General features: G+C 49.1%; 1 protein-coding gene across 11 annotated transcripts in view; it reads right to left on the minus strand.

Moving 5' to 3' along the window:
- Positions 1 to 23,366, minus strand: part of KRABD3 (KRAB domain containing 3) — a 65,083-nt gene extending 41,717 nt beyond the window's left edge. For 3 of the 11 annotated variants that reach the window (XM_077916570.1, XM_077916571.1, XM_077916573.1), the window contains exons 1-3: positions 23,060 to 23,365; positions 3,691 to 3,844; positions 639 to 743 (exon numbers count right to left, since the gene is read on the minus strand). In XM_077916570.1, coding sequence (XP_077772696.1) covers positions 639 to 743; positions 3,691 to 3,844; positions 23,060 to 23,110 — 310 coding nt within the window. In that variant the 5' untranslated portion in view covers positions 23,111 to 23,365. Of the gene's footprint in view, positions 1 to 638; positions 744 to 3,690; positions 3,845 to 20,125; positions 20,390 to 23,059 lie in introns of those variants that run through there. The other 8 variants (XM_077916566.1, XM_077916569.1, XM_077916575.1 and 5 more) reach the window with 5 other exon arrangements.
- Between the last annotated feature and the right edge of the window lie 1,233 nt (positions 23,367 to 24,599).

Below are 24,599 nucleotides of genomic sequence, written 5' to 3' on the forward strand. Positions count from 1 at the left end.
CTCCAGGGTGGACTGAAATAGAGTTAAGACTATGGAACTCGCTGCCACTGGAGGCAGCAATGACCAACATGGATGGCTTTAAAATAGGATCCATGGAGGGGACGGCTATTGATGGCTGCTAGCAAGGATGTCTCTGTTCTGCCTCCACAGTCAGAGGCAACATGCTTCTGAATTTCAGTTGCTGGAAACTGCAGGAGGGGAGAGGGCTCTGCGTTCGAATCCTGCTTGCTGGTTTCCCACAGGGATCTGGCTGGTTGCTGTAAGAACAGGATGCTGGAGTCTTCCTATGTTCTTATGCTAACCTGCAAACTATGGGGTTTTTCATTATTTGAGGCTGAAACGGACGGACCTTGGCCATGGGGAAGGGAATAGCATAATAATAATAATAATAATTTATTTATTTATACCCTGCCCATATGGCTGGGTTTCCCCAGCCACTCTGGGTGGCTTCCAACAGAACATTAAAATACAATAGTCTATTAAACATTAAAAGCTTCCCTATAATGCTATTTTAAGTGACGTAGGTTTTTAATCCCTTGCCAAAAAATACTGGGAAAACAATGCTTTTCCAGCAGTGTTAAAGGGTTCTGATATTGTTTGCGTTGTATTTTCTTCCACCACGGAAAAGGATTTCTTACCGCTGGCTCTGTCCTCCCCACCAGCCCCGCCAAGTTTCTGGTCCTCAATATTTCCTTCTGGCTGATTGATGAAGGACGACAGCTCCGCCGGAGGAATGGAACGGCCTGTTTGCATAGCAGAAAGAGAGGGACCTAAGTTTGAAACTAGGAGCCAAGTGACACCCGAGGGTGCCAGTAAGGTTTTCTGGGACCAGGAACAATATACCGTATTTTTCGCACCATAGGGCGCACCGGACCATAGGGCGCACCCAGTTTTTAGGGGGGGAAATCAAGAAAAAAATCTTTTTCCCCCCCCAGCCCCAAAGAGCAGCGTACAGGGTGCGCACAACCTCTCCCTGCCGGAGGGGTTGCGAGCAGCTATGGAGCAAGCCAAGTTTTGGCTTCCCCTTTAGCCCCATGCTGCCTCTCCTTGCCGGGAGACGCTGCGCAGGGCTAAAGAAGCCATAGCCCCATGCAGCCTCTCCTTGCGGAGGGGTTGCGCGCAGCTATGGAAGAAGGCAAGGCAGCAAGCGGGATGGATCCCGCTCGCTGTTTTGCCTTCCCCTTTAGCCCCGCGCAGCCTCTCCTTGCGGAGGGGTTGCGCGCGGCTATGGAAGAAGGCAAGGCAGCGAGCGGGATGGATCCCGCTCGCTGTTTTGCCTTCCCCTTTAGCCCCGCGCAGCCTCTCCTTGCCGGGAGATGCTGCGCAGGGCTTTCCTGGCTTTTCTGGGAGGTGGGGGAATTCCCCCACCTCCCGCAAAACCGGCAGAAGCCGCGCGCACTTTAAAAGGGCTGCACGGCTTCTTCTGGCTTTCCTGGGAGGTGGGGGGATTCCCTCACCTCTCGCAAAAGCCCGCAGAAGCCGTGAGCTCTTTAAAGGGGCTGCGCGGCTTCTCCTGGCTTTTCTGGGAGGTGGGGGAATTCCCCCAGCCTCCCGCAAAACCGGCAGAAGCCGCGCACACTTTAAAAGGGCTGCACGGCTTCTCCTGGCTTTTCTGGGAGGTGGGGGAATTCTCCCGCAAAACCGGCAGAAGCCGCGTGCACTTTAAAAGGGCTGCACGGCTTCTCCTGGCTTTCCTGGGAGGTGGGAGAAGGGACTGATGCGGCCAGTCAGTCCCTTCTCCCTCCTGTGGAAAAGCCCGCAAGAGCGCACGGAGCTTGTGTGCGGCTCTTGGGGGCTTTTCCCGCCTGCCTCCCCCCCTGTATTCACTCCATAGGACGCACACACATTTTCCCTTGCTTTTTAGGAGGGGAAAAGTGCGTCCTATGGTGCGAAAAATACGGTATGTCCACTGAGGGCTCTCCGACCCAATCACAAAAGGGGACATTGCTGGGGGTTGGACTAGATGATCCTCGGTACCCAATTCCAACTCTACGATTCTACGTTTCCATGACACAGAGTTTTATAAAATCCACTCGTTTAATCTCACTGTAAACAAGCAGTCCAGTGACAATAAAGTATTTCTATTTTCTATTTCTATATGCTTTGCGCCGTTTGCAAATTTCTATCCCATTTGCAGGCCGAGGGCTCAAAAATAAATACAGTGGTACCTTGGTTCTCAAACGCCTTGGTACTCAAGACAACTTGCAACCCAAATACTGCAAACCTGGAAGTGTTCCGGTTTGTGAACTATTTTCGGAAGCCAAACATGCTCCGTTTTGAGTGTTACGCTTCCGATTTGAGTGCCACACTTCTGTTTTGAGTGTTACCTTGAGGTCTGTCTGTTTTTGCTATTTATTTTGCATTTTTGTTTTTGCGGCTCTTTTTTGTGTGTGACTGTGGAATCCAGTTCAGCTACTGATTGTGTGACTGCAGTACATTGTTTATTGCTTTCATTTTATGGTTCAATGGTCTCGTTAGATAGTAAAATTCATTTTAAATTGCTTTTTTAGGGGTTGTTTTTAAAAGTCTGGAACGGATTAGTCCATTTTGCATTACTTTCTATGGGAAAACGCGTCTTGGTTTTGGAACGCTTTGGTTTTGGAAAGGACTTCCGGAATGGATTAAGTTTTGTTAGCCCCAAAATGGAAAACAAGTGAGGTCCCAAAGAAAGAAGAATGGCAACTGAAGCTGATGGAATATGTGCAGACTTAACATATAGAATAAGAGAACAAGAAGAATATACATTTAGAGAAGATTGGAAAATGTTTATTGACTACAGTGGTACCTTGGTTTACAACCATAATCCGTTCTGGAGGTCCAGTTGTAAACCAAAACCGGTTGTAACCCAAGGCACGCTTTTGCCAATGGGGCCTCCCCCCCAAAATTGGTTGTAATCCAAAAAGAAATGGGTCGTCCAAAAAAAGGGACACGAACTTCTGGGTTTGATGTGGTTGTAATCCAAAATGGTTGTAATCCAAAGCGGTTGCAAACCAAGGTACCACTGTATATGGGAAATAACTGTGTACAGCTGAAAATGCTGGCAGCATTAAGATAAATTCAGCAGTGTAAATAAGTTTTGATGAATGTAATAATGGAATACTGAATGATATACTTTGTGTAAAATATGCAGGGATTTATGATATGCAAAATGAACCATGGAAAGAGAAGAAGGGAAGTCATTGATATCTTAAGGATGTAAAAATGCGTACAGTGGACCCTCTGGATACGAATTAAATTCACTCCGGGGGTCCATCCACAACCCGTAAAGTCCATAGGCAGAGGCGCCGCTTCTGCGCACGGCGCGATTGAGCGCTTCTACACATGCACACGGCGCACAGAGCACTTCTGCTTGCGCACTGTGAAACCAGGAAGTATACACTTCCGGGTTTCCCACGTTCGTAACCCAAAAGTTACGTATCCAGAGCGGTACGTAACTTGAGGGCCACCTGTACTTTAAATTGTAAAACAGAAAATTTAATAAAAATGAAAGAGAGAGAATGTCCAGCCGGATTGGGCCCTCTGCACCTCTCCCACACAACCAGCTTCAGTGGGTCCCAAAATCCATTATATAATGGTGGGGGTGGGGGTGTTCTGCTTTTCTCTGTATCCTGCGGGACACAGGGACCACCCCAAAATAAGGGGGCAGAGTGGCCCTCTCTATAAGGGCAACAGTGGCACACCAGGCCTTACCCACGGAAAGAAGCAACGTGAAATTCTCCAGCATCACTTCCTGGTGCAGATCCTTCTGCCACCCGTCCAGCATGGACCACTCCTCGCGGGAGAAGCTGACAGCGATATCCTCAAAGGTCACCTCCTGCCACAGCGCATCAACCGGGGTGGAGGTCTGTGGAATAAGCAGCCTCATATAACCAAGATGCGTAAGTCGAATGGATGCATGAAGGGGTTAAAACCATAGAGTAAGGTGTCCTGCCAGGCTCAGCGAATAAACCCACTTCCCCTCACCTAGGGGAGGAACCAGGTAATCAGGTCTTTGCTCCCTCCTCAGTCTCCCCAAGAAGCTCAACCTGGGAAGCAGTTCAAGCTGGTTGCTCCAAGCTCAGACCGCATGGCTCTCACAAGCCACTCTTGAGTCCCTACACCAATAACCAACAGCCGTCAATAGCCCTCTCCTCCATCAAGCTGAGCAGCTGATCGGCAAGCGATCGGGAGGGAGATAAGGGACTCTAGGGATAAAGGAGGCTGCCTGGGAGTGGGGAGGTAAAGACAGCAAACTTGCAAAGGGGAGAAACAGGAAGACTAAAGCAATAAGGAGAGAAATTAGAAGAAAAGGAGGAGCAAAAAACTGCTCCAGCTCAGGAAAAGACACTAAGGCAAACAAGAGGGAGGGGAGTGTTGAAAGGAAGCAGCTGATTGGTGGGATTGGGAGAGAGATAAGGGATGCTAGATATAAAGGAGGCTGCCTGGGAGGGAGGAGGATTTTTGCACTGGGTCACCCCAAACTCACCATCAGATCACATGCCTGTGGCCACAGCATGAACCACAAAAATCATACATCCACTGTTTCGTTCAGAATGTTTTTTTTCTTGTTTTCCTCCTCTAAAAACTAGGTGCGTCTTATGGTCAGGTGCGCGAAAAATGCAGTATCTCTCTGTCCCCACTTGTGATCCAAGGGCTGCTAAATGGATCAGGACGCACCTTGCCCTTACTCTAAGCCGGTAGCCAGACAACACAGATTCCCGGCCAACGCACCAAGTTGTTAGAAATAAAGCAGGTCCCAGGATTTGGAGTCCTGGGGCCTTTCCCAATAAAGCCTGAACAAAACTGGTGAAAAAGCAAAAGAAATATATTGATACATACATCCTTGCAAGGATGAGCGTCCAGTGTAGGCAAACCCAGATTAGTACAGACACAAACTTATATCCCGTGTGCAAGAACATCCCTCCCCTATTCCCCATTGGTTGGGGAGCACCCCTGTGTAATTATTTGCTAAGCCCAGCAAAGGAAAAGACCTGGAAAGAAATGTCTATTCTTTATTCTTGAGCCACTGGTAAGTGCCAGCAAGCTCTCTATCTGCTGACGGCTGCTGATTCAACTTTCCTTTTAAAACTACAGCAGAACCTTGGGTTACAGACACTTCAGGTTACAGACTCCGCTAACCCAGAACTATTACCTCAGGTTAAGAACGTTGCTTCAAGATGAGAACAGAAATTGCGGCACACAGTAACAGAGGCCCCATTAGCTAAAGTGGTGTTTCTGGTTAAGAACAGTTTCAGGTTAAGAATGGACCTACGAAACGAATTACTGTATTTTTCGCTCTATAAGACGCACTTTTTCCCTCCTAAAAAGTAAGGGGAACTGTGTGTGCGCTTTATGGAGCGAATGCAGGCTGCGCAGCTATCCCAGAAGCCAGAACAGCGAGAGGGATCATTGCACTCCCTCTCGCTGTTCTAGCTTCTGGCTTAGCCCCTCAGTCCCTTCCCCCACCTCCCGGAAAAGCCCCCAAGAGCAGCGCTCCCTTTAAAGAGCCGCGTGGAGCATGTGTGTGGCTCTTGGGGGCTTTTCCCAGAGGAGGGGCTGCCCTTCTCCCTCCTCGGGGAAAAGCCCGCAAGTGCCACGCGGCTCGTGAAAGGGAGCACTGAGCAGAGCCTGGGATGCATACAGGCTCTGCTCAGTGCTCCCTTTAAAGAATATTTTTTTCTTGCATTCCCCCTCTAAAAACTAGGTGCGTCTTATGGTCAGGTGCGTCTTATGGGGCGGAAAATACGGTAGGTACTTAACCCGAGGTACCACTGTATCTGGTATTACAACCAGCCTTGTAGCGCATGGAAGAAGGAAAGTTACATTTTGCCAGTCTTGCATCTATGGCAGGGGTCGGCAAGGTTTACTGGGCATGCGCTGGATCACTCCCATGGAGATCCTCTGTGGACCGGACTGGCACAGCGCAACACCGGAAATCACATCTGCACATGTCCGCGGCGCCGGAAATCGCTTCTGCGCATGCCCAGACGCCAAAAATCGTGCCTGTGCAGGTGCAATTTCCGGCGTCTGGGCATGTGTAGAAGCGATTTTCAAAGCCGCAGAAGAGAGTCCCCACGCCACGCTGTGCTGGTTTAGAGCAGTGCGCAGGGACTCGCCAAGCGGGCGGCTCAGTTCAGGAGCGGCTCGAGGGCCAGTTAAATGGCCTCCATGGGCTCCTTCCAGCCCATGGGCCTTAGGTTGCCGACCCCTGATCTATGGCCTTCAGCAAGGGAACATTCTGCCCCATAGCAACATTATGCCTTAGAATCTAATAACTGCCGCCTTGTGATTTTTTACTACGTTTTCATTTCCCACAGTCCATGTGTCAGAGCTGGCTCCAGGTCCCAGCTCACAGAGGACCAACGCTAGCCGGCAGTAATGTACAAAAGTCTTTATTGAAGTACAGTTTCCATTTTCAAGCCGCAGCGCGCAGCTCTACGTCTTAGAAGCTAGACCGGCGAAGCTCCGTCTGAGTCTCCACCCCCTGTACACCAGCTTAAGACTCTAACCTTACTCCACCTCTTCCGTCTCTCCTTTCTCCTCTGGGTCCTTCTGCCCCCCAGGGTCTCCTCCTTTCTGGACTCTTCTGACGCTGACCCCCCTGACTCCTGTCCCTCCTTTCTGCGGGCTTTGGGACCTGGCTCCCTATCCGGGCTGCCCACTGCGCCGCTCTCCTGTACATTTGAACTTGGCGCGCGCGCCCAGCCTCCAACCTTCCTCTTGACCGTTTCCTCGCTCTCCGATGGAGGCGTGGCCAATCCTGACTCATCTCCTCCCGCTGGCGGTGAGCCGCCTGCTCCCGATACCTGGGACTCCTCCCCCCTACTGCGCTCTGATGGGGAAGCTGGTCCTGATTTCCAACTGCTGCTCTCTGAGTCCCCTCTGGCCCCTTCTTCCTGGGGTGTCCCCCTCGGCACCCCCCTTGCTCTGACCATGGGAGCCCCTTTCTGTGAATCTTCCGATTCGCTGGAAAGACTCAGAGACCTCGGACCGCTGTCATCGCTAACATTTCCTTCGGATTCCTCCCCCTCGCTCTCTATTTCCTCCCTTTCCTGTGCCTCTGCTCCTGAGCCCCTGACACCATGTTTCTTATTTATTCAAGCGATAAAGCCAAACCACCGGCAGATATGAATGATCTTGCACATCATTAAACCATACAATAGAAGCATTCTGGTTCGCATTTACCTCACAGTTTGCATTCCTTCTACTCAGATTCAACTTTTTCTGAGACCCTTTGATTTTAAGGAAAAAGCGACATTTCCCTTTCTGACAACTTCTACCGTGTCGCCCCCTTGAATTGGACGTCACATGGCTAGTCCTGTGTAATCGTCGAGCTTTTTGGCCCGCGGCTTATTCCTAGTCCCCTTCCTTCATCTGAAGGTCCCAGTTTGGGATACAACATTAAAACGCAAAATTAAAACAACTGTTATAAGAATTTTAAGGTCTTACATATAAAAAATAAATGTTCATAAATGTACCAAGCAAGCACATAATAAACGTATAAACCACATGTCTGAACCCCACAGAAAAAAGTCCTGAAACCATTTTGTCTCTCCCAAATGACCTCAAATATTTCTCTGCAAGGTCGAAGGACATGGGAAAGCTCCCCATTGTCTCTTTGCTCACAAATCCTGCCTCAAGAGCACAGTTAAATATGAATAGGGTGAGCCTGTAGCCTGTGACCTCAATTCAGGAACTGAGTAGTTATCATAACAAAAGAGTAGCCAGGATGCCCAGGTACCCAAGCAGGTAACCTGGCAGACAGGATTTAAAACAATGCACTCAGATTTCTGTTGTAGACCTCCCCTTCTTCGATGTACTTATGATGTATGGAGGGGTGGTCTTGGGCTCCAGGGTGGGCAGTTCAAAAGTCTATATGAGGGCTTGCGCGCATGGTTCGGGGTTCTTTTCCTGCCTCCTGCGTGAGGGGAGCACCCTGTTGCAGCAGCTTTAATAAAGATCAGGCTTACTAGCTGCCTTGCTTCTCAATATTCTCTGGTTTGCCTTTGTTATTTCCTCCTACTGACAGATAACCTAAAAAAGGACTCTATATGGGCTCTTGGGTACACCATAAGGGGAAAGAAGCAGTTTTTTCTTATAACACAACCTACGCAGGTGGCGCTGTGGGTTAAACCACAAAGCCTGGGGCTTGCCGATCAGAAGGTCGGCAGTTCGAATCCCCGCGATGGGTTGAGCTCCCGTTGCTCGGTCCCTGCTCCTGCCAACCTAGCAGTTCAAAAGCACGTCAAAGTGCAAGTAGATAAATAGGTACCGCTCCGGCAGGAAGGTAAACGGCGTTTCCGTGTGCTGCTCTGGTTCGCCAGAAGCGGCTTAGTCATGCTGGCCACATGACCCGGAAAAACTGTCTGCGGACAAATGCCGGCTCCCTCAGCCAGTAAAGCGAGATGAGCGTCGCAACCCCAGAGTCATCCGCGACTAGACTTTACGGTCAGGGGTCCTTTACCCTTACCTTTTACAACAGTAAAAACGAGCCGGGTCCTAAAAACACACAACTCAGGCATCAGAAGCCGGGTTCTAGAGATGTGTCTTCAGTATCCTATGGAAGCAGTGCAAGGAAGGTGGCAGGTATATCTATTTCGGGAGGGAGTTCCACAGTTTAGGGGCCGCCACAGAGAAGGCCCTGCCCTGGGGATGCCCCACTGTGAGCCTCTGAGGGAGGAGAGATTACCGAGAGGCAGCACCCAAGAGGGTCTGTAAGGAAGGAGGATTCTGGAGGACAATGCCAGTTTGCTTCAGGGAATGAAGCCCACCTGAGCGTTCCATTCTCTCTCAGTTCCATAACTGCCACCTTGGGGACAGCATCATTTAATTGGTTCCACAGCAGTTGGCAAAGGCAAAGGAGGCCAGAATGTTTTGCCACGTGAATCAAATCAATTTTTTAATTTTTTTTTATTCTCTCTCTCTTTTTAAATAAATTTGTTTATTTGGTTTTTTCAAATTAAAATTTTACAATCACAAACATACAACATAAAAACAAGTTTCCAAAGAATCCCCTGGACTTCTTTCCTCCCCTTTGTAGGTCCTAATATTAATAGTTTCTTCCTGCATCTTTTATGATAATCCAAATTTTTTACATCTCCGTTATATCCAAAATTCCCCATGAAACTACAAGCGTTATTCAAAGACGATCCAGAGCAACTGTTTAAGGATGAACAAGGATGAAGAGATAACACCCCAAGACGAGAAGATAGTAATAATTGGAATATATGCACCAAATGAAATAAAATGTGAATCAAATCTTGATGCAATGATGGGGTTGGGCTGGATGACCTTTGGTGGGTCCCTTCCAAGGCAGCTCTGAATTTTCTTTTTCATTTTTTTTTATATTTTTAAAATAATATTTTATTAGAGTTTCAAATAATACCAAAAAAAAGAAAAAAAAGAAAAAAGATGCATCCTTTACAATCCCATTTTCAATAACTTTTTTCCGCAAATTCCCCTCACCTCCCCTTCTTGTATTCCATGTCCAAATATTTATCCAACAAGTTCTTATCCCTAAATTTTTAATTTGTTATTATATTTATTATATTATATTTTTAACCTTAATTTGTTATTATATTTAGTTCAATTTATATATCAACTTTTAACTTACATACCTCAATCATTTATATTTGAAAGCTTTTTCTAAGGTCGACCCAGTTTCCCTTCCACGAATTCCCCATTCTTATACTAATAACAACACAAAATTAAAAACAGAGTAGAAAAAATCAAACACCCTTTGGATTTCCAAACCCCACCCTCCCTTCCCCGGTTTCGATCCCGGAACCATTGTCCATTAGTCCATCTACTATCAGCCTGGCAACCTCACGTCCGAGGCCCTTAAGTCTCTCTCAATCCCTCTCTGCCGGTTTCTTTGAAAGTCCCTTATATTTAACGCCAAGTCTCGGAGGGGCACTCTCTCTATAATGTCCATGTTCCTTCCAGCCAGACCTCCTTGTTTAAAGGTGGAGCTCAAATCTTGTTTCTTAATCCTTTTAAGTCCAAATGTCCCAAGAGCTCCAGCTTCCACCTTGATCAAATTTATAGTCCATAGATCTTCGGATCCCCACAAAAGAAGATCTTTCCATTCCTCATTTCTAAGTTCAAACCAAGTTTTCCTCTTCCAGTCCTTATTTTCTTTTATATCCATCTTGACAGGCCTCCGGCTCTCATTTGCCTTCTGCAACATTGCAGCCCCTCCTTTCTGCTCCTCCTGTTCAGCGTATATCTCTTCCTCCTCTTCCTCAGTTTTCTCTAGTTTCTTTTCTTGTTCAGCTGCCTGGGTTTTGTACATCAAGTCCTTTTCCAACTCAGTAGATACATTTGCTGTTGACTTCAAGTTTATGGCACTTGTAGACAAAACATGACCTTGCTCATACATCTGTCGCAACTTTCCCATGAGAAAAGCAACCTCGTCCAGGTCAGCCAGTATTTTCCGACCTATTTCCATTCTTGTAATGTCCCTGAACCCCCTCTAGAGGGATTCTGGTTATTTAGTATTCCTTTCACTTCCAATCCAAAAGTCAAGTTAATTTGTTTCAGTCCTTTATTTTCAGCAACTTGTAGCTATATTGTATCTAATATAACCGGCAATACCATCAGAAATAAAGTTTTCTATTTTTTCCGACTTTGACAGCTAATTTGACAGCTGTCAAAATCTTCTGTGTCTCCTCAGCAGGCTCCTCTCGCGGATCACTCCCGGTCCCGGGAGGGGTGGCACTTTAATCAGAAAGTTAGCTCTTATCCTCCAGCACAGTAACTTATACTTTAAATCCGTGGAATTAATAACTTTTATCCAAAAAAAAGAGACTCTTCTCTCGACCTTAGTTGTCAAATCCTTGCTTTAAAATGTTTACAATGGGGGGGAGACGGACTTCCTCTTTGCACCTCCCCCGCTCGTACCGAATCCAAAAAAGAAAATTTTTAGTCCAATTTCCAAATTACTCACGGGTTGTTGTTCTTGGTTTTTAGTCCAAATTTTCAGAAGAAGAAGTCAGCGCTCTCCGACGAATGGCATGCGGCTTCGCTCGGCAGGGGAAGCAGTAGACTCACAGCACCGCGCCACTCCCCGTCCCCCGCTCCGTAGCCTTTAAAAAGGCTCCTTCGCGGGTCGGGAGGGCGCAAACGGTGCCCGCCGAGTCACCAGGTCCACGGGCATCCGCGCCCGTGGTTTTTGAGGGTCCCCGCGTCGCTGGCGCGGCAGAACCCGACCCCTGTTGAGCAGATTCCCTCCGGAGCTCGGAGGGAATCCGCCATTCGGCGATGGCGCCAACCCGGAAGTTCAGCTGAATTTTCTTTTTCGAATGATGGACTGACTGTGATCAGTTACTAGTTAAAGACCTGGCTAGTTCAGAGGACAACCTTGAACTCGGTTCAGAGCTTTGAGAACTTAAAGAAGAAAAGTCACTTGATCCATGAACAGTCCACCTCTATTTTGGCCTATTCCTGCCTCTTTTTCTTAAGGGTTACATGGACCATTCATAACATGGGGATATTCTTCACAGCCGTGAGCAGGGCAGGGGAAGCGAAAACAAGCGACAACAACTAACTACAACCTTGTTCACTGCTCCTGCTCAGGCGGCGCAGAAAAAGCATTTTGCTTTCCGAAATTCATTTTGATCATGCAGATCAGGATACAGGATGCAGAATACAGTAACCCAGAGCTTTCCAAACTGTGTATCGCAACGCAGTGCAGTGGTTTTCAACCAGTGTGCCGTGGCACCCTGGGGTGCCTTGAAAGATGGTCAGGGGTGCTGTGGGCAACCCTGGCCTCTGTCCCTCTTTCCTTCCCTCCCTCCTGAGATGCCCTCTTGTGTCTCTGCCTCCCAAAGGCTTGTGTGGCCCTGGCTACAAGCTCCCCAGGTGAATGGGGCCTCTGGGGCTGGACAGGGGGGCTTCTCAGACCCCTGTGGGGCAGGGTGAGGAGGCACCTCTCTATGGGGCAAGGGGGGCAGCTCAGAGACCAGGGGCTGCAGCTGCCCAGAGGACTCCCAAGGAGAGGGGAGAGGAGGCTGAAGGAACCCTCCACAAGGGAGGGTGTTTGAAAATGGGTGAGGGGCTGCCGGCTCTGTAGGCAAGGGGTGGCAAAACTGGGCTCCTGAGCCCCACAGGGGGGCCGCAGAAAGAATGCAGTTGGTCAAGGGAACCATGGACCCCAAAAGGTTGAAAACCTCTGCATTAGTGATTCGGTTTGTTACGCCAACACTCCTCCCAGGGATGGAAAGGGGCTAGCTTAACCTCTGCTTTGCTAGTGAAACTGAATTGAAATTGAAATACTTTATTGTCGCTTGCACAACTTGTATGCAGTGAGATTACACGAGCACCCCCCCCCCCCACTCCGCTCTCTTAGTCTTAATTCCCCTCGTTTACCCACCAAACCCAAAAGTCAGTTGCCCTGTTGTCATCTTTTCATTCAGCAGCCCAGCAGCCCACGGATAGAAGCCGTTCTTTACCCTGTTGGTGCGACTAATCGTGCTTCTATATCTTCTGCCCGAGGGCAGGAGATCAAGAAAATGCCTTGAATGACTGTGTCACGAAATGATGCATGTCTAAAAAGTGTGTCACCAACGTGAGCTCTGCAGTAACTGATAGAATTCCACAGGTTGCAGTATTAGCGTGTGAAAACAGACAAGATCCTCAGGTGGAGGCGTCAGGCGCCATCCTGGCACCCGGGCACCTTCCCATGGTTGCAGGTGGCCAATAGGCATGTGCAACATGCACCTGGGGCCTGGCTAACACTGCTCCTGCATAGATTAACCATGCGCTGAGTGGGACTTTATTTCACCAGTCCTAAATCTCCCAGCCTTCAGCTTCACGGGTGTCCACAAGTCACGAGAGAGGAACTTTTTCACTGTGTTGTTCTGTAAACTTCTATCATGTCACCTGAGCAAGCACCCCAAATGCCAGAGCGAGGCGACGGGATCCGAGCAGACGGGTTCTGCCTCCCTGCCATGATTAGAGAAGGCAACCTGTTATCAATCGAAATAGCAAATGTGTCCGCAAGGATGGAAGACGGTCGTTGGCAGGCCAATTCTTCCGCGGGCGGCTCTATCCCCACATCATCCCTCCTGACAGGTTTTCAAAGCTGCCAGACCCCATCAGAAGCTCCCCTGCAGGAAAGAATTGCTGGCCCAGACGCTCCGCAGTCCAGGAATTAAGCCAACGGTTGGGAACTTGGGGGGGCGAAGGCGTTTCACCGCCACCTCCCTTCCTGCCACCTGCGTCGCCCGCAGGAACTGGCAGAGCTTTGCCAGGTAAAAGACCACCTGTTAGAAATGTCAGCCCTTTAAACAGATCATCCATCCTTTAAGTGGCAAAGACAGGGGCATCTGGAGGGGCCAGGAGGGAAACAAATTCATCTAATTTATATCTTGACAATTGGTTATGGTTTCCCCAATTGCATCGGTTATCCTTTTTAAACGGTCTGCAAAGCTTCACCCCAATGTTAGATCCTTTAACAGGGGTCCATAGATCCTGGCAGGGCTTGGTAGACACAGGGAGAGCCTGCCGGGTCAGGACAATGGCCCATCTAGTCTAGCATCCTTTTCTTGGGTCGAGACGCACATGGGAAACCTGCAAGCAAGATTTGAGCACAAGAGCAGATCTCCCCTCCTGGGGTTTCCATAAATTGGTGTTCAAAAGCATTGCTGCCTCTGACCATGGAAGCGGAGCAGAGCCAGTGTGGCCAGGAGCCTTCGACAGCCCTCTCTTCCATACAGTGTTCGAAATTAGCCAGGCGCGTTTTGCTACCAGCACAAGTGTTTATCAGCTCCACCTGGTACGCAGGCTGAGACCCTATCTGCCTGCAGACTGTCTCGTCAGAGTGGTGCATGCTCTGGTTATCTCCCGCTTGGACTACTGCAATGCGCTCTACATGGGGCTACCTTTGAAGGTGACCCGGAAACTGCAACTAATGTAGAATGCGGCAGCTAGATTGGTGACTGGGGGCGGCCGCCGAGACCACGTAACACTGGTCCTGAAAGACCTACATTGGCTCCCAGTACGTTTCCGAGCACAATTCAAAGGGTTGGTGCTGACCTTTAAAGACCTAAACGGCCTCAAAGGTCCAGTATACCTGATGGAGCATCTCCACCCCCATCATTCTGCCCGGACACTGAGGTCCAGCGCCGAGGGCCTTCTGGCGGTTCCTTCACTGCGAGAAGCCCAGTTACAGGGAACCAGCCAGAGGGCCTTCTCGGTGGTGGCGCCCACCCTGTGGAACACCCTTCCATCAGATGTCAAAGAGAAAAATAACTACCAAACTTTTAGAAGACATCTGAAGGCAGCCCTGTTTAGGGAAGCTTTTAATGTTTAATAGGTTATTGTATTTTAGTGTTTTGTTGGAAGCTGCCCAGAGTGGCTGGGGAAACCCAGCCAGATGGGCGGGGTATAAATAATAAATTATTATTATTATATTATATTATATTACGTGTAGATTTCTGGGTGCCAAGCTGGCGAGCACAGTTTAAAAACTTCCGCCTTAGTCCATAGTCAAATGGACAGATGTCAAAGAGAACAACAACTATCTGACATTTAGAAGACATCTGAAGGCAGCCCTGTTTCGGGAAGCTTTTAATGTTTGATGTATTATAGTATTTCAATATTCTTTTGGAAGCCGCCCAGAGTGGCTGGGGAAGCCCAGCCAGATGGGCGGGGTATAAATAATAAATTATTATTATTATTATTATTATTGTTGTTGTTGTTGATGTTGTTGTTGTTGTTGTTGTTGTTAATTCCGTTTCCATTTCCTCTGTGTGTGTTTCTCCTTGCATACTGGGACAAGTGAACTGTTGCAAGAGCAAGTTGGAGTCAAGCAGTGTAGTTGAGATTGTAGAATTGTGGCGTTGGAAGGGACCCCGAGGGTCATTTAGTCCAACCCCCTGGCAAACGAGAAGTTCCGTTGTGACGACTGCAACCTAGATTCAAGCTGGCATTTGGTGCCTGGCTTATATGCCTGAGTTTCTAACACTGCCTCCTTGAACGTGTCCAATGCTTTTTTTAAGCCATCCACCTTGTTGGCCATCCCTGTTTCCTGTGGGAGGGAGTTCCACAGTTTAACTATGCGCTGCCTGAAGACGGACTTCCTTTTATGTCCTGGATCTTCCAATATTCAGCTTCTATGTGATGCCCAGGCGGTCTCGTGTTAGGAGAGAGGGAGAAAGATTTTCCCCGCTCCACTTTCTCCATGCCATGCAGAATTCTACAAATTTCTGGACTCTATGGAACTTGCCGAACTGACTGTGAGACTCCGAGACCAGAGAGAAGAGATGGTGGAAGAAGATTGGAAGAAGTTTAAAGAATATCTGGAAAAAAAAATGTTAATATTTAAATCTTAGAATAGCTTTGGAAGTGGATATAGGCTGTAGGGTTAGAAGTAGAAGATAGGGTATTTTAAAATAGTATTACTTGTAAGGGATAAAATGTGAAGATTATTATGGTAAAAGTAAGTGCAATTAAAAAAATGGTTAAAAATTATGATATATGTAAAGTGCTAAAGATGAGGTAAAATGAAAATCAGATAGGGGGGACTTGGGGAAGCCCACCTAACAATGTTTAGAAAAAATAAGGATAAGATAAGAATTTGTTTGCATTGTTTGTTTTTCTGTTTGTGTTGTTTATTTGTGTGATAAAATGAATAAAAAAATGGGGGGGGGGAGAATTCTACAAATTTCTATCGTGTTGCCTCTTACCCATCGTTTCTCCAAATGGAAAAGTCCCAGATGCCGAAACCTTTCCTCACAGGACAGTCCCCTCCGTCCCCTCGATCATTTTGGTACCCACCTGCGAGACGGACAACGCACTGCGATAGCCACACACTTTTTAAGACAGCTGCTGCTTGTTTACCATTGCATGTTCCCCCTTCTACAAAAATAATAATAATACCCCAATTCCACCTTGGAGCCTCTGCCAGCGCTCAAGACGCAGCCGGGAGTTTGTGCTGCAGCCTAGCGACTGCTTCGCTGGGTGATGCCCGCTGACGTCTCCTTGCCAAGCTCATTTCCCGTCTCCCTGGGGACGGCACACGCCTGATTTGAGAGCTGACGCATCCTGGCACAGCAGAGGTAGCATTCTCAGTTCCGAGGAGTCACTCTGTCGAGGTCTTCATTCCAGGAACCTCTTTGGCTCAGCTCCCGGTGCCCTCGTCGCCTAAGGGCGACACCTAACGCGCGAAGATCAGCCAGGGAAATGCGTGTTTTGATTGCAAGGGGCACAGGATGACAGCCTTTTCTCTCTCACCTGCGGATCTTAGAAAACCGGGGAGAAATCTGCCCCAAAGGTCCTACGCCCAGCCCCACTCTTTGGGGGCAGCGATGGTCAAGGGGTGAGGGAGGAGAAAGGTCTAGCAGCCGGGCGAACTGTCCGCCTCTTTGCAGTGCAATAAACGGAAATCTGCCCTTATTCCCTTCTGGGGGACACAAGAGCCCTTACAGAGTCCTTTGCAGGTTCTCCATCGGTCGGAGAAAAGAATAGAGGCCAACCAAGAGAATATTGAGAAGCAAAGCAGCTCGTAAGCCTGATCTTTATTGATCTGTTGCAACAGGGTGCTCCCCTCACACGCAGGAAAGGAGGAAGACCCAGAACAAAGGTGTGTCCGCCCTTATACAGACATTTTAAATTGCCCGCCCTGGAGTACAAGACCACCCCTAGACACATCATACCTACATCACAGAAAGGGGTGGTCTACAACAGAAATCTGAGTGCGTTGTTTACCTCCTGTCTGGCAGGTTACCTGTTAATGCTCACTTGATTGGGTACCCTGGGGAGCCTGGCTAGTCTTTTGTAATGATAAATACTTAGTTCCTGAGCCAGGTCACAGGCTCACACCCTATTCATATCTTAAACGTGCCCTTAAGACAGGATTTGTGAGGAAAGAGACAATGGGGAGGTTTCCCACTTTGACCGTGCAGAGAAATAATTGAGGTCAATTTGTTCAGAACTTTTTTTCTGTGGGGTTTTCAGACATGTGGTTTATATATTTATGTACATGTTTGCTTGGTACATTTATGAACATTTATTACATACCTAAGACCTCAAAATTCTTATAACAGCAGCAATTCAAGAACAGCTGGATCCGATCAATAGCCCATCTAGTCCCACATCCTGTTCTCATAGTGGCCACCGAGAAACCTGCAAACATCTAAGCCCAAGAGACCCCTCTGGATACCAGAAACAGGTATTCAGAAACATCGCTGCCTCCGACTCTGGCTAGTTGCCATCCATAGCCCTCTCCTCCTCCACAAATCTGTCTCTTTTAAAGCCGTTCAAGTTGGTGGCCATCCCTGCATCCTGTGGGAGGGAGTTCCATAGGCTGCCTGCATGAAGAAGTGCTTTCTCTTATACATTGGTACCTCGGGTTAAGTACTTAATTCGTTCCAGAGGTCTGTTCTTAACCTGAAACTGTTCTTAACCTGAAGCACCACTTTAGCTAATGGGGCCTCCTGCTGCCGCCGCGCCACTAGAGCCCGATTTCTGTTCTCATCCTGAAGCAAAGTTCTTAACCCGAGGTACTATTTCTGGGTTAGTGGAGTCTGTAACCTGAAGCGTATGTAACCTGAAGCATATATAACGCAAGGTACCACTGTACTGAATTTTGAATTCAGTTGCACCAGCCATGTTTTTATGTATTGCATCTATATCCCAACCTTTCTTCCAAAGAGCCCAAAGGTGACTCACGGGGTTCTTCTTCCTCCCCATTTTATCCTCACAACAGCCCTGTGAGGTAGGTTGGGCCGACAGTGAGTGACTGGCCCAAGGCTTCATGGCCGAGTGGGGAATTCGAACCCTGCTCTCCCAGGCCCTAGTCCAACACTCTGACCACTGCACCGCACTGTCCCCTAATTTAACCATTCCAAACCACTCCAACTCTGAAAAGATCCACTACAGGCTGCAAGTGATCTCAGCAGAAACCTGGACAGATCTGTCGCTAGCCATTTCTTGCAAATCAGGAACAGTTACAAGGTGGGGCAGAAATAGTTTGCATCGGTCGGTCCATCAGCTGGCAATCTGGAGCCTGGTTAGTCAAAAAGCTGGCCCTTTCGTACACAAACACAACGCAGCAAAGTTTTCCCCATCTGCCGGTCCTCCTTTTTAACAAGCGATTGTTTTAACAAGGGTAATAAGATGCTGGGGCAGATCACAAAAGTATCCCAAGAGTATCAGAGAAATTGTGGCTCTGTAATGCCCATTTTAAAGCAACCTTGGAAAAGCTCCAGAATTCAGGTTTTGCAAAGAAGCCAAATGTCCATCACACAAAAACGACAAGGAAAAACTAGCCTCTGTCTTGGTGGGCTTCTTGCAATCGGAGACACGTATCTTGCACAACCCAACTATGGGAACTGCGGAGAGTCAGACAAGAAAGGAATCAACCATCCCTGGGGTGAAAGGCTGGAGTTCACCGAGAGGTGACCTGCCTTCTACTCATCAACTGAGGGTTGATTTTTAACCTAAGAGGGGCTGGGGGTCAAATCTCTCTGGATGATGTTTTCTTTGATGAGGAAAGTGTTTCCTGCAACCTCAAGTGCACAGGCAATGGATGCGATGAGGCAAAGGCTCTCTGTACGCGCTCAGACACGCTCTGGCATGCGTTGTAACTGCACATGTTTGGTGAGGAAATTGGCTCCCAGGGTACCTTTGGTGGCGTCTGGAACGGGTCACGGCTTTGACAGGAGGCCTTGGCATAGCTCAGTCATCCTGTCAAGAAAACGCATGACGAACCCCAAGAAAGCTATGATTGCAATTGCTGCACAGCACGGGGTTGGACTAGATGACCCCCTGGTCCCCTTCTGACTCCGCAATTCTATGATTCTGTGAAAAGCAGGCCAGGAAAGAAAAAGGACTCCCAGGTGGTAATAGGGGCAACATGGAAGAAGTTTATAACATTATGCATGGCAGGGAGAAAAGTTTTTCTCCCTCTCTCATAACCCTCAAACTGGAGGGCAAAGGTGGGATATAAATGCAACGGATAATTAAAAATAAAAATGTTGCCGCACTCATTATCCTCAAGGGGCTCAGCCAAGGGTCAGCGAGGATTGGACACCTGGGGGTCCAAGGTTGAAGGGCAGCTGTCTCAGAGCAGTGTCCTGAGCAGGTTTACTCAGAAGCAAGCCTCTCTGTGGCCAATGGGGCTTATAGCTCTCACCGCAATCCTGCTTGCTCAGGAGTAAATCGCACTGAGCCCAAGGGAACCCCATCTTCGGGAAACAGACCAAACTAGCCCAGTTGGAACGGAAACGCACAACTCCATCATGTTACAGGGTTTGTTTTTTAAGAGAAAAAATATTCAGGAGACCAGAGATTTAATGGGACGCAGGTTCAGATCCGGCACAGAACCATCCCATAAAGACCAACACTATAACGCAGTGCTTCCCCAACCTTTTTCGGCCACCAGCCCCTGGCTCCATAAACTCATTCCCAACACGATTCAGAATTGCAGTTTGCAAAACCCACAAAGGAAGACAACAACACCACAACATTCCGACGAGCAACGCTTAATTGCGCATTCATCCAAAATCCAATTTAAGCTATGATGTTTAAATAAGGCAACCAAGCTTATGCCTGGGAGGGAAACCCGGGGGGGGGGGGGGGCTTCCAGCTCTACGATGAGTTTGATCCGCTGAGACCAGCTTTCGGGAGTCTGGTAGCCACTTAAACATTAAACCTCCTGCTGCCCCCTTAAAAGGTAAAGGTAAAGGGACCCCTGACCATTAGGTCCAGTCGTGACCAACTCCGGGGTTGCGGCGCTCATCTCGCTTTACTGGCCGAGGGAGCCAGCGTACAGCTTCCGGGTCATGTAAGCCACTTCTGGCAAATCAGAGCAGCACACGGAAACGCCGTTTACCTTCCCGCCGGAGCAGTACCTATTTATCTACTTGCACTTTGACGTGCTTTCGAACTGCTAGGTTGGCAGGAGCAGGGACCAAGCAATGGGAGCTCACCCCATTGCGGGGATTCGAACCGCCGACCTTCTGATCGGCAAGCCCAAGAGGCTCTGTGGTTTAACCCACAGCGCCACCTGCTTCCCTGCTGCCTCCCTAAGTCATCCTACCTGACCGGGGACGCACTGCCCACTTTGCAAACCACTGATGGAGAAGATGACAGAAGCTAATCCCACGCCAAGTTAGACCGAGAGCCGAGAGCTGAGACTTACCCTAATGCGAAGGCCAGATGGACGGGTGGGGAGTAACAGAGGCAGCCTGCTCAGGTGGGATCCATCAGAGACCGACACCTAAAGAAGGGTCCCTTCATTCAGACTGCCACTCACCCAGGGTGCCTGTCAATTTTCAGTTGGCAAGGGGTGAACTCATCCATCCCAGGGAAACAGGATTTTTTTCCTCCTTCTTGCAAGCAAATTACATAATCACCTCCTTGAGGGCTGCCTCATCTTCTCCGGAGGCAGAACCCCATTAATTAACAGCACAGACTCACACCATAGCCAAGACGAGGGGGAAAAACCTCAGTCATGCACAGGGTTGGTAGAGAGCCTGCCAAATCAGCCAGAATCGAGCCCAGATGCCGGAAGGGAGAGCACGCCATCCGAAGTACCGGCAAGACTCGGATGCACACAATCCTACGGCCGTGTTCTGTTGCAAGGGGCAAGATCTATAAGGTGAGGGGGAGAGCCTATCCCAGCTTCCTCTGAAGACTCGCTGTGCAAGGCTTCAGTTGCCCGTCTGTGAAATGGGCACAACTGACCGGACCGGGGTCTCCTGAGGCTGGCCGTTGTGCAGGTGCTCTTTGTAAATGAATATAAGGATGCTTCTGGACAGCCTGCTTAATTGGACATTAATCCTGTTTCATTTGCAGAGAAATTAGCTGGCCTTGGCTACGGAATGAGCATCATGAACCTAAGAAAAGTCTCCATCCTCTTCTCAAAGTGGCAGACCAGATGTTATGAGAGAGGGAAGGGAAACTGTTCTGGGCCACTTTCTCCAGCCCACACCTGATCTTAGAAACTCCCATCATTGTTGCCTCTTCCTCGTCTTTCCTCTGAACTAGGACATCCCCAAGACTGCGGCCACCGGGTTTGTCTGTGGGGGTTCTGGGTCAAAGCAAGCGTCGCCCCCCCCCCATTCTCCCCCCCAGTTCCCTTTCCGAAAAGTGTCTGATTTGGGGGGAAACAGATTTGCTGCGTGAGTCTTTCCAATCCACAACAACTGCACAACTTGCAGGTGCCAATATGCCATTGACTCCTGACCGGAAACATCGTCTGGAAGCCCCAGTAAGTCGTTTTAACCGAGGCTCAAAGCGCTTCCACGCTGATCATGCCAACATTTTATCACAAGCACAGGCTTCCATCGCACACACTATTTCCTGCCCAGTTTTAGGGCCATCCTCTTCACAGAGGTGAGGTCTGCAATTGTGGCAAACATTCACACAGCCTATCAAACGCTGTTGAGTTTCAAACCTGGTTTGAAATCAAGTAGCTTCCACATGAATCATGAGAACCGGCCCCTTAGGATCAGAATATTTTTTTAAAATGGTTTTTAAAATGCCCAGGACTGTACCGCAGCGCTTCAGGGGCACAAACAAGCAGCCCAACCAGTGTAGAATAGAGCCTATGCCATCTTTCAGAATTACACAGAACTCCTTGTCAGAATCTGCATTCTTCCCAACATCTAATTCCATCCACCTGGGAAACTTGCAAATTCCTACATGCCTAGAATTTGGGTCATTTTTTAAAAGAAGAAGAAGTAAGCACTCTTATACACTTTGACTGTACCTATTAAAGAGATTCAGCGTTTTCTTCTTAGTTGTACTGAATCCACACATAAGAACAGCATATATTTTAATTTATTTATTGCATTTATATGGCACCTTTTCCTCTAAGGAGCTCAAGATGTAGTAATTCCCCTCATCATTTAACCCCCAGAACAACCCTGTGAGGTAGGTTAGGCTGACAGACAGAGGGAGTGACTGGCCCCAGGTCACCTAGTGAGCTTCATCATGGAGGCAGGATTCGAACCCTGGTCTCAGTCTGACATGCTTACCATTATGCCACATGTACTGACTGTGGTGCCTAACTGGGGTTTAATCCTTTGGAGACCTCCCGTACCAAAGAGGCAGTGTGGTGCAGTGGTTAGTGTCAGACTGGGATCTGGGGGACCAGGGTTCAAATCTCGACTCAGCTGTTAAGCTCACCTGGCCGCTGTCTCTCTGCCTGACCTACTTCACAGGGTTCTTGTGAGGGGGGAACCATCAGGAGCTATCTATTAGGGATAGCTCAGTTGGCAGAGCATGAGATTCTTAATCTCAAAGTCATGGGTTCGAGCCCCATGTTGATTCCTGCATTACAGCGGGTTGGGCTGGATGATCCCCTGGGGTCCCTCCCAAATCTCTGATTCCGGGTCAGTGGTGAAGCTTCTCTGCCTGGCATGCAGAAGGTCAAACCTTCAATCCCTGACGGCATCTCCGGGTAAAACTAAGACACTGAAGATCTGGAGAACACTTGTTGCCAGCCGGATCTGCCTCGCAGGGTTGTTGTGGGGGCTAAATGAGGACAAAGACCGGGCAGAGAGCAGGGTTCAAATCACCCCACCTGGCCAGGACAATCCCTGGGTGCTCCCTTGGGCCACTCGCCTGACCCACCTCGCAGGGCTGTTGTTGCGAGGATAACACCGGGAGAACCACGCGCGCCCCCGGGAGCTCCTTGGAGGAGAAAGCGGGCGATGAATGCAATGCACGAAATATATAAGAGGCGACGAGGGAAGGGAAGGTTTTGCAGGTGAGGGACCCCCGCCAGCCTCCGCTTCCAACACCCGGCACAAGGACGCGGAAGTTCCCCCCCCCCCCCGGCTCGGCTCGGGGAGCGGCGCTGCTCCCCCCGCGGCGCCCCTTCGCCCTCCCGACTCTCTCTGCCGCCCACTGGGGACCCCCCTCACCTGCCAAGTCCGGAGCGCCGTTGGAAGTTGCATGCATGCATGCAGAGCGCCGCGTTGCCATTGCATTGCACTGCACTCCATGCAACGCCTGCACGCATGCATTGCCTTGCACGCCCGCCAAGGGGTCTCCCCGCGGTCCGATGCGTCCCCTCCGGCGCGGATGCAGCATTGCAAAAATAGAAAAACCCCCGACGCAGCCCTACCTGGGGGGCAGCCTCCGCCGCTCCGCCTCCGCGGGGACCCCCGGGCTCCATCCTGCCGGCCGATCTCCGCGGGGCGCAGGCAGGCTGCGCGGGGTCTGCGCGGAAGAGCCCCTGCCTGCCCGGCCGCCGCCGCCGCCGCTGCGCTCATTCCATGGCCGGGAGAAGAGCGCTTCAAACAAAACGCCCGGCGCAAGCCCGGCCCGCCAGGCCAGGCTGGGAAACGTAGTTCGCGCTCCCCGCGCGGGCGCGGAGCCCAAGGGCGAGGGGACTACGGATCCCGGCAGCCCCCGCGCCGAGGATGGAGGGAGGGGGAGAGGCCGGGCGGAGGGATGGATGGATGGACGGGTGGGCGAGTGAGTGAGTGAGTGGCAGCCGCCAAGCCTTGGCCGAGAGCCCGGGAGGCGCAGCCGGGAAAGGCCTCCTCGAAGGAGGAGGAGGGAGGCGCAGAGCGGGAGGGAGGGAGGGAACCCCAGGGGTCATCTAGTCCAACCCCCCCAAATGCAATGCAGGAGTCAAAGCCAGGGCCGGATTTACGTATAAGCTAAACAAGGTATAGCTAGGTGTCCCCCAAAAAATGTAAAGGGGAAAAAAACTGGATGTGCATTTCCAAAATGTAAGATAAAAAAGCAAATAAAATAAAACCTACATCCAGCAATAGTGTTTCGTGTTGTGCAGGTGCCTATGATGTAAGGAATGGGCCCCGCCTGCTCCCTAAAATACCACTGGTTTGCTACTATTATTTCATGTTACAGCAAATTTCTAGAGACTTTGTAAATTGTGTTTCTAAAGGAATTTTTGTTCTTGCCGAATGCTAATGTGTTTGCATGATTAAGTTTGTTATGAATAAAAAAATCCTTTTAAGTTAGAGCTTAATAATTATTTCACTACAATATTAATATACTTCTTAATTGTATTTCACTATTAATAGACAGCTTCTTAATTGTATTTCAGTTCAACAATTAGCCTGCTCCCTAAAATATCACTGGTTTGCTCTTTTCTATATATAGGGTGCCTACATTCTGTATGGACTGGTTGAAAGGCAACATGTGCAAATGGCTTTAGATACCTATGAGGTCCATAAATGACCCTATAGCATATATTCAACACAAAAAACAGCGACAATTTGTTGTGGACAAAGGACAGCTGGACATAGAAAGGACCCCATTACCTTCAGGAGCTTAGAGCCTCATCAACCCTAAATCTGGCCCTGGTCAAAGCTGTAGAATCTGACATGTGGCTTCTCCAAGCTCTTGTTTAAAAACCTTGGGTGAATCATGGGATCGTAGCACTGTAGAGTGGTGAGGGTCTCCTAAGGGTCATCTAGTCCAACCCCCTTCCTGCAATGCAAGAATCACAGCCAAACAATCCCAGACAGGTGGCAGTCTACTTAGAAATGAATCGTAGAACTGTAGACTTAGAAGGGACACCCCTGGGTCATCTAGTCCAACCCGCTTCCATGATGCAGGAATCGCAACCAGCACATCCCTGAAAAGATGGTCATCCAAACTCTTTGTTTCAAAACTTCTGAGGAATCGCGGAA

The sequence above is a fragment of the Podarcis muralis genome, chromosome 12 (genome assembly GCF_964188315.1).
Source record: "Podarcis muralis chromosome 12, rPodMur119.hap1.1, whole genome shotgun sequence".
Classification (NCBI taxonomy): Eukaryota; Metazoa; Chordata; class Lepidosauria; order Squamata; family Lacertidae; genus Podarcis; species Podarcis muralis.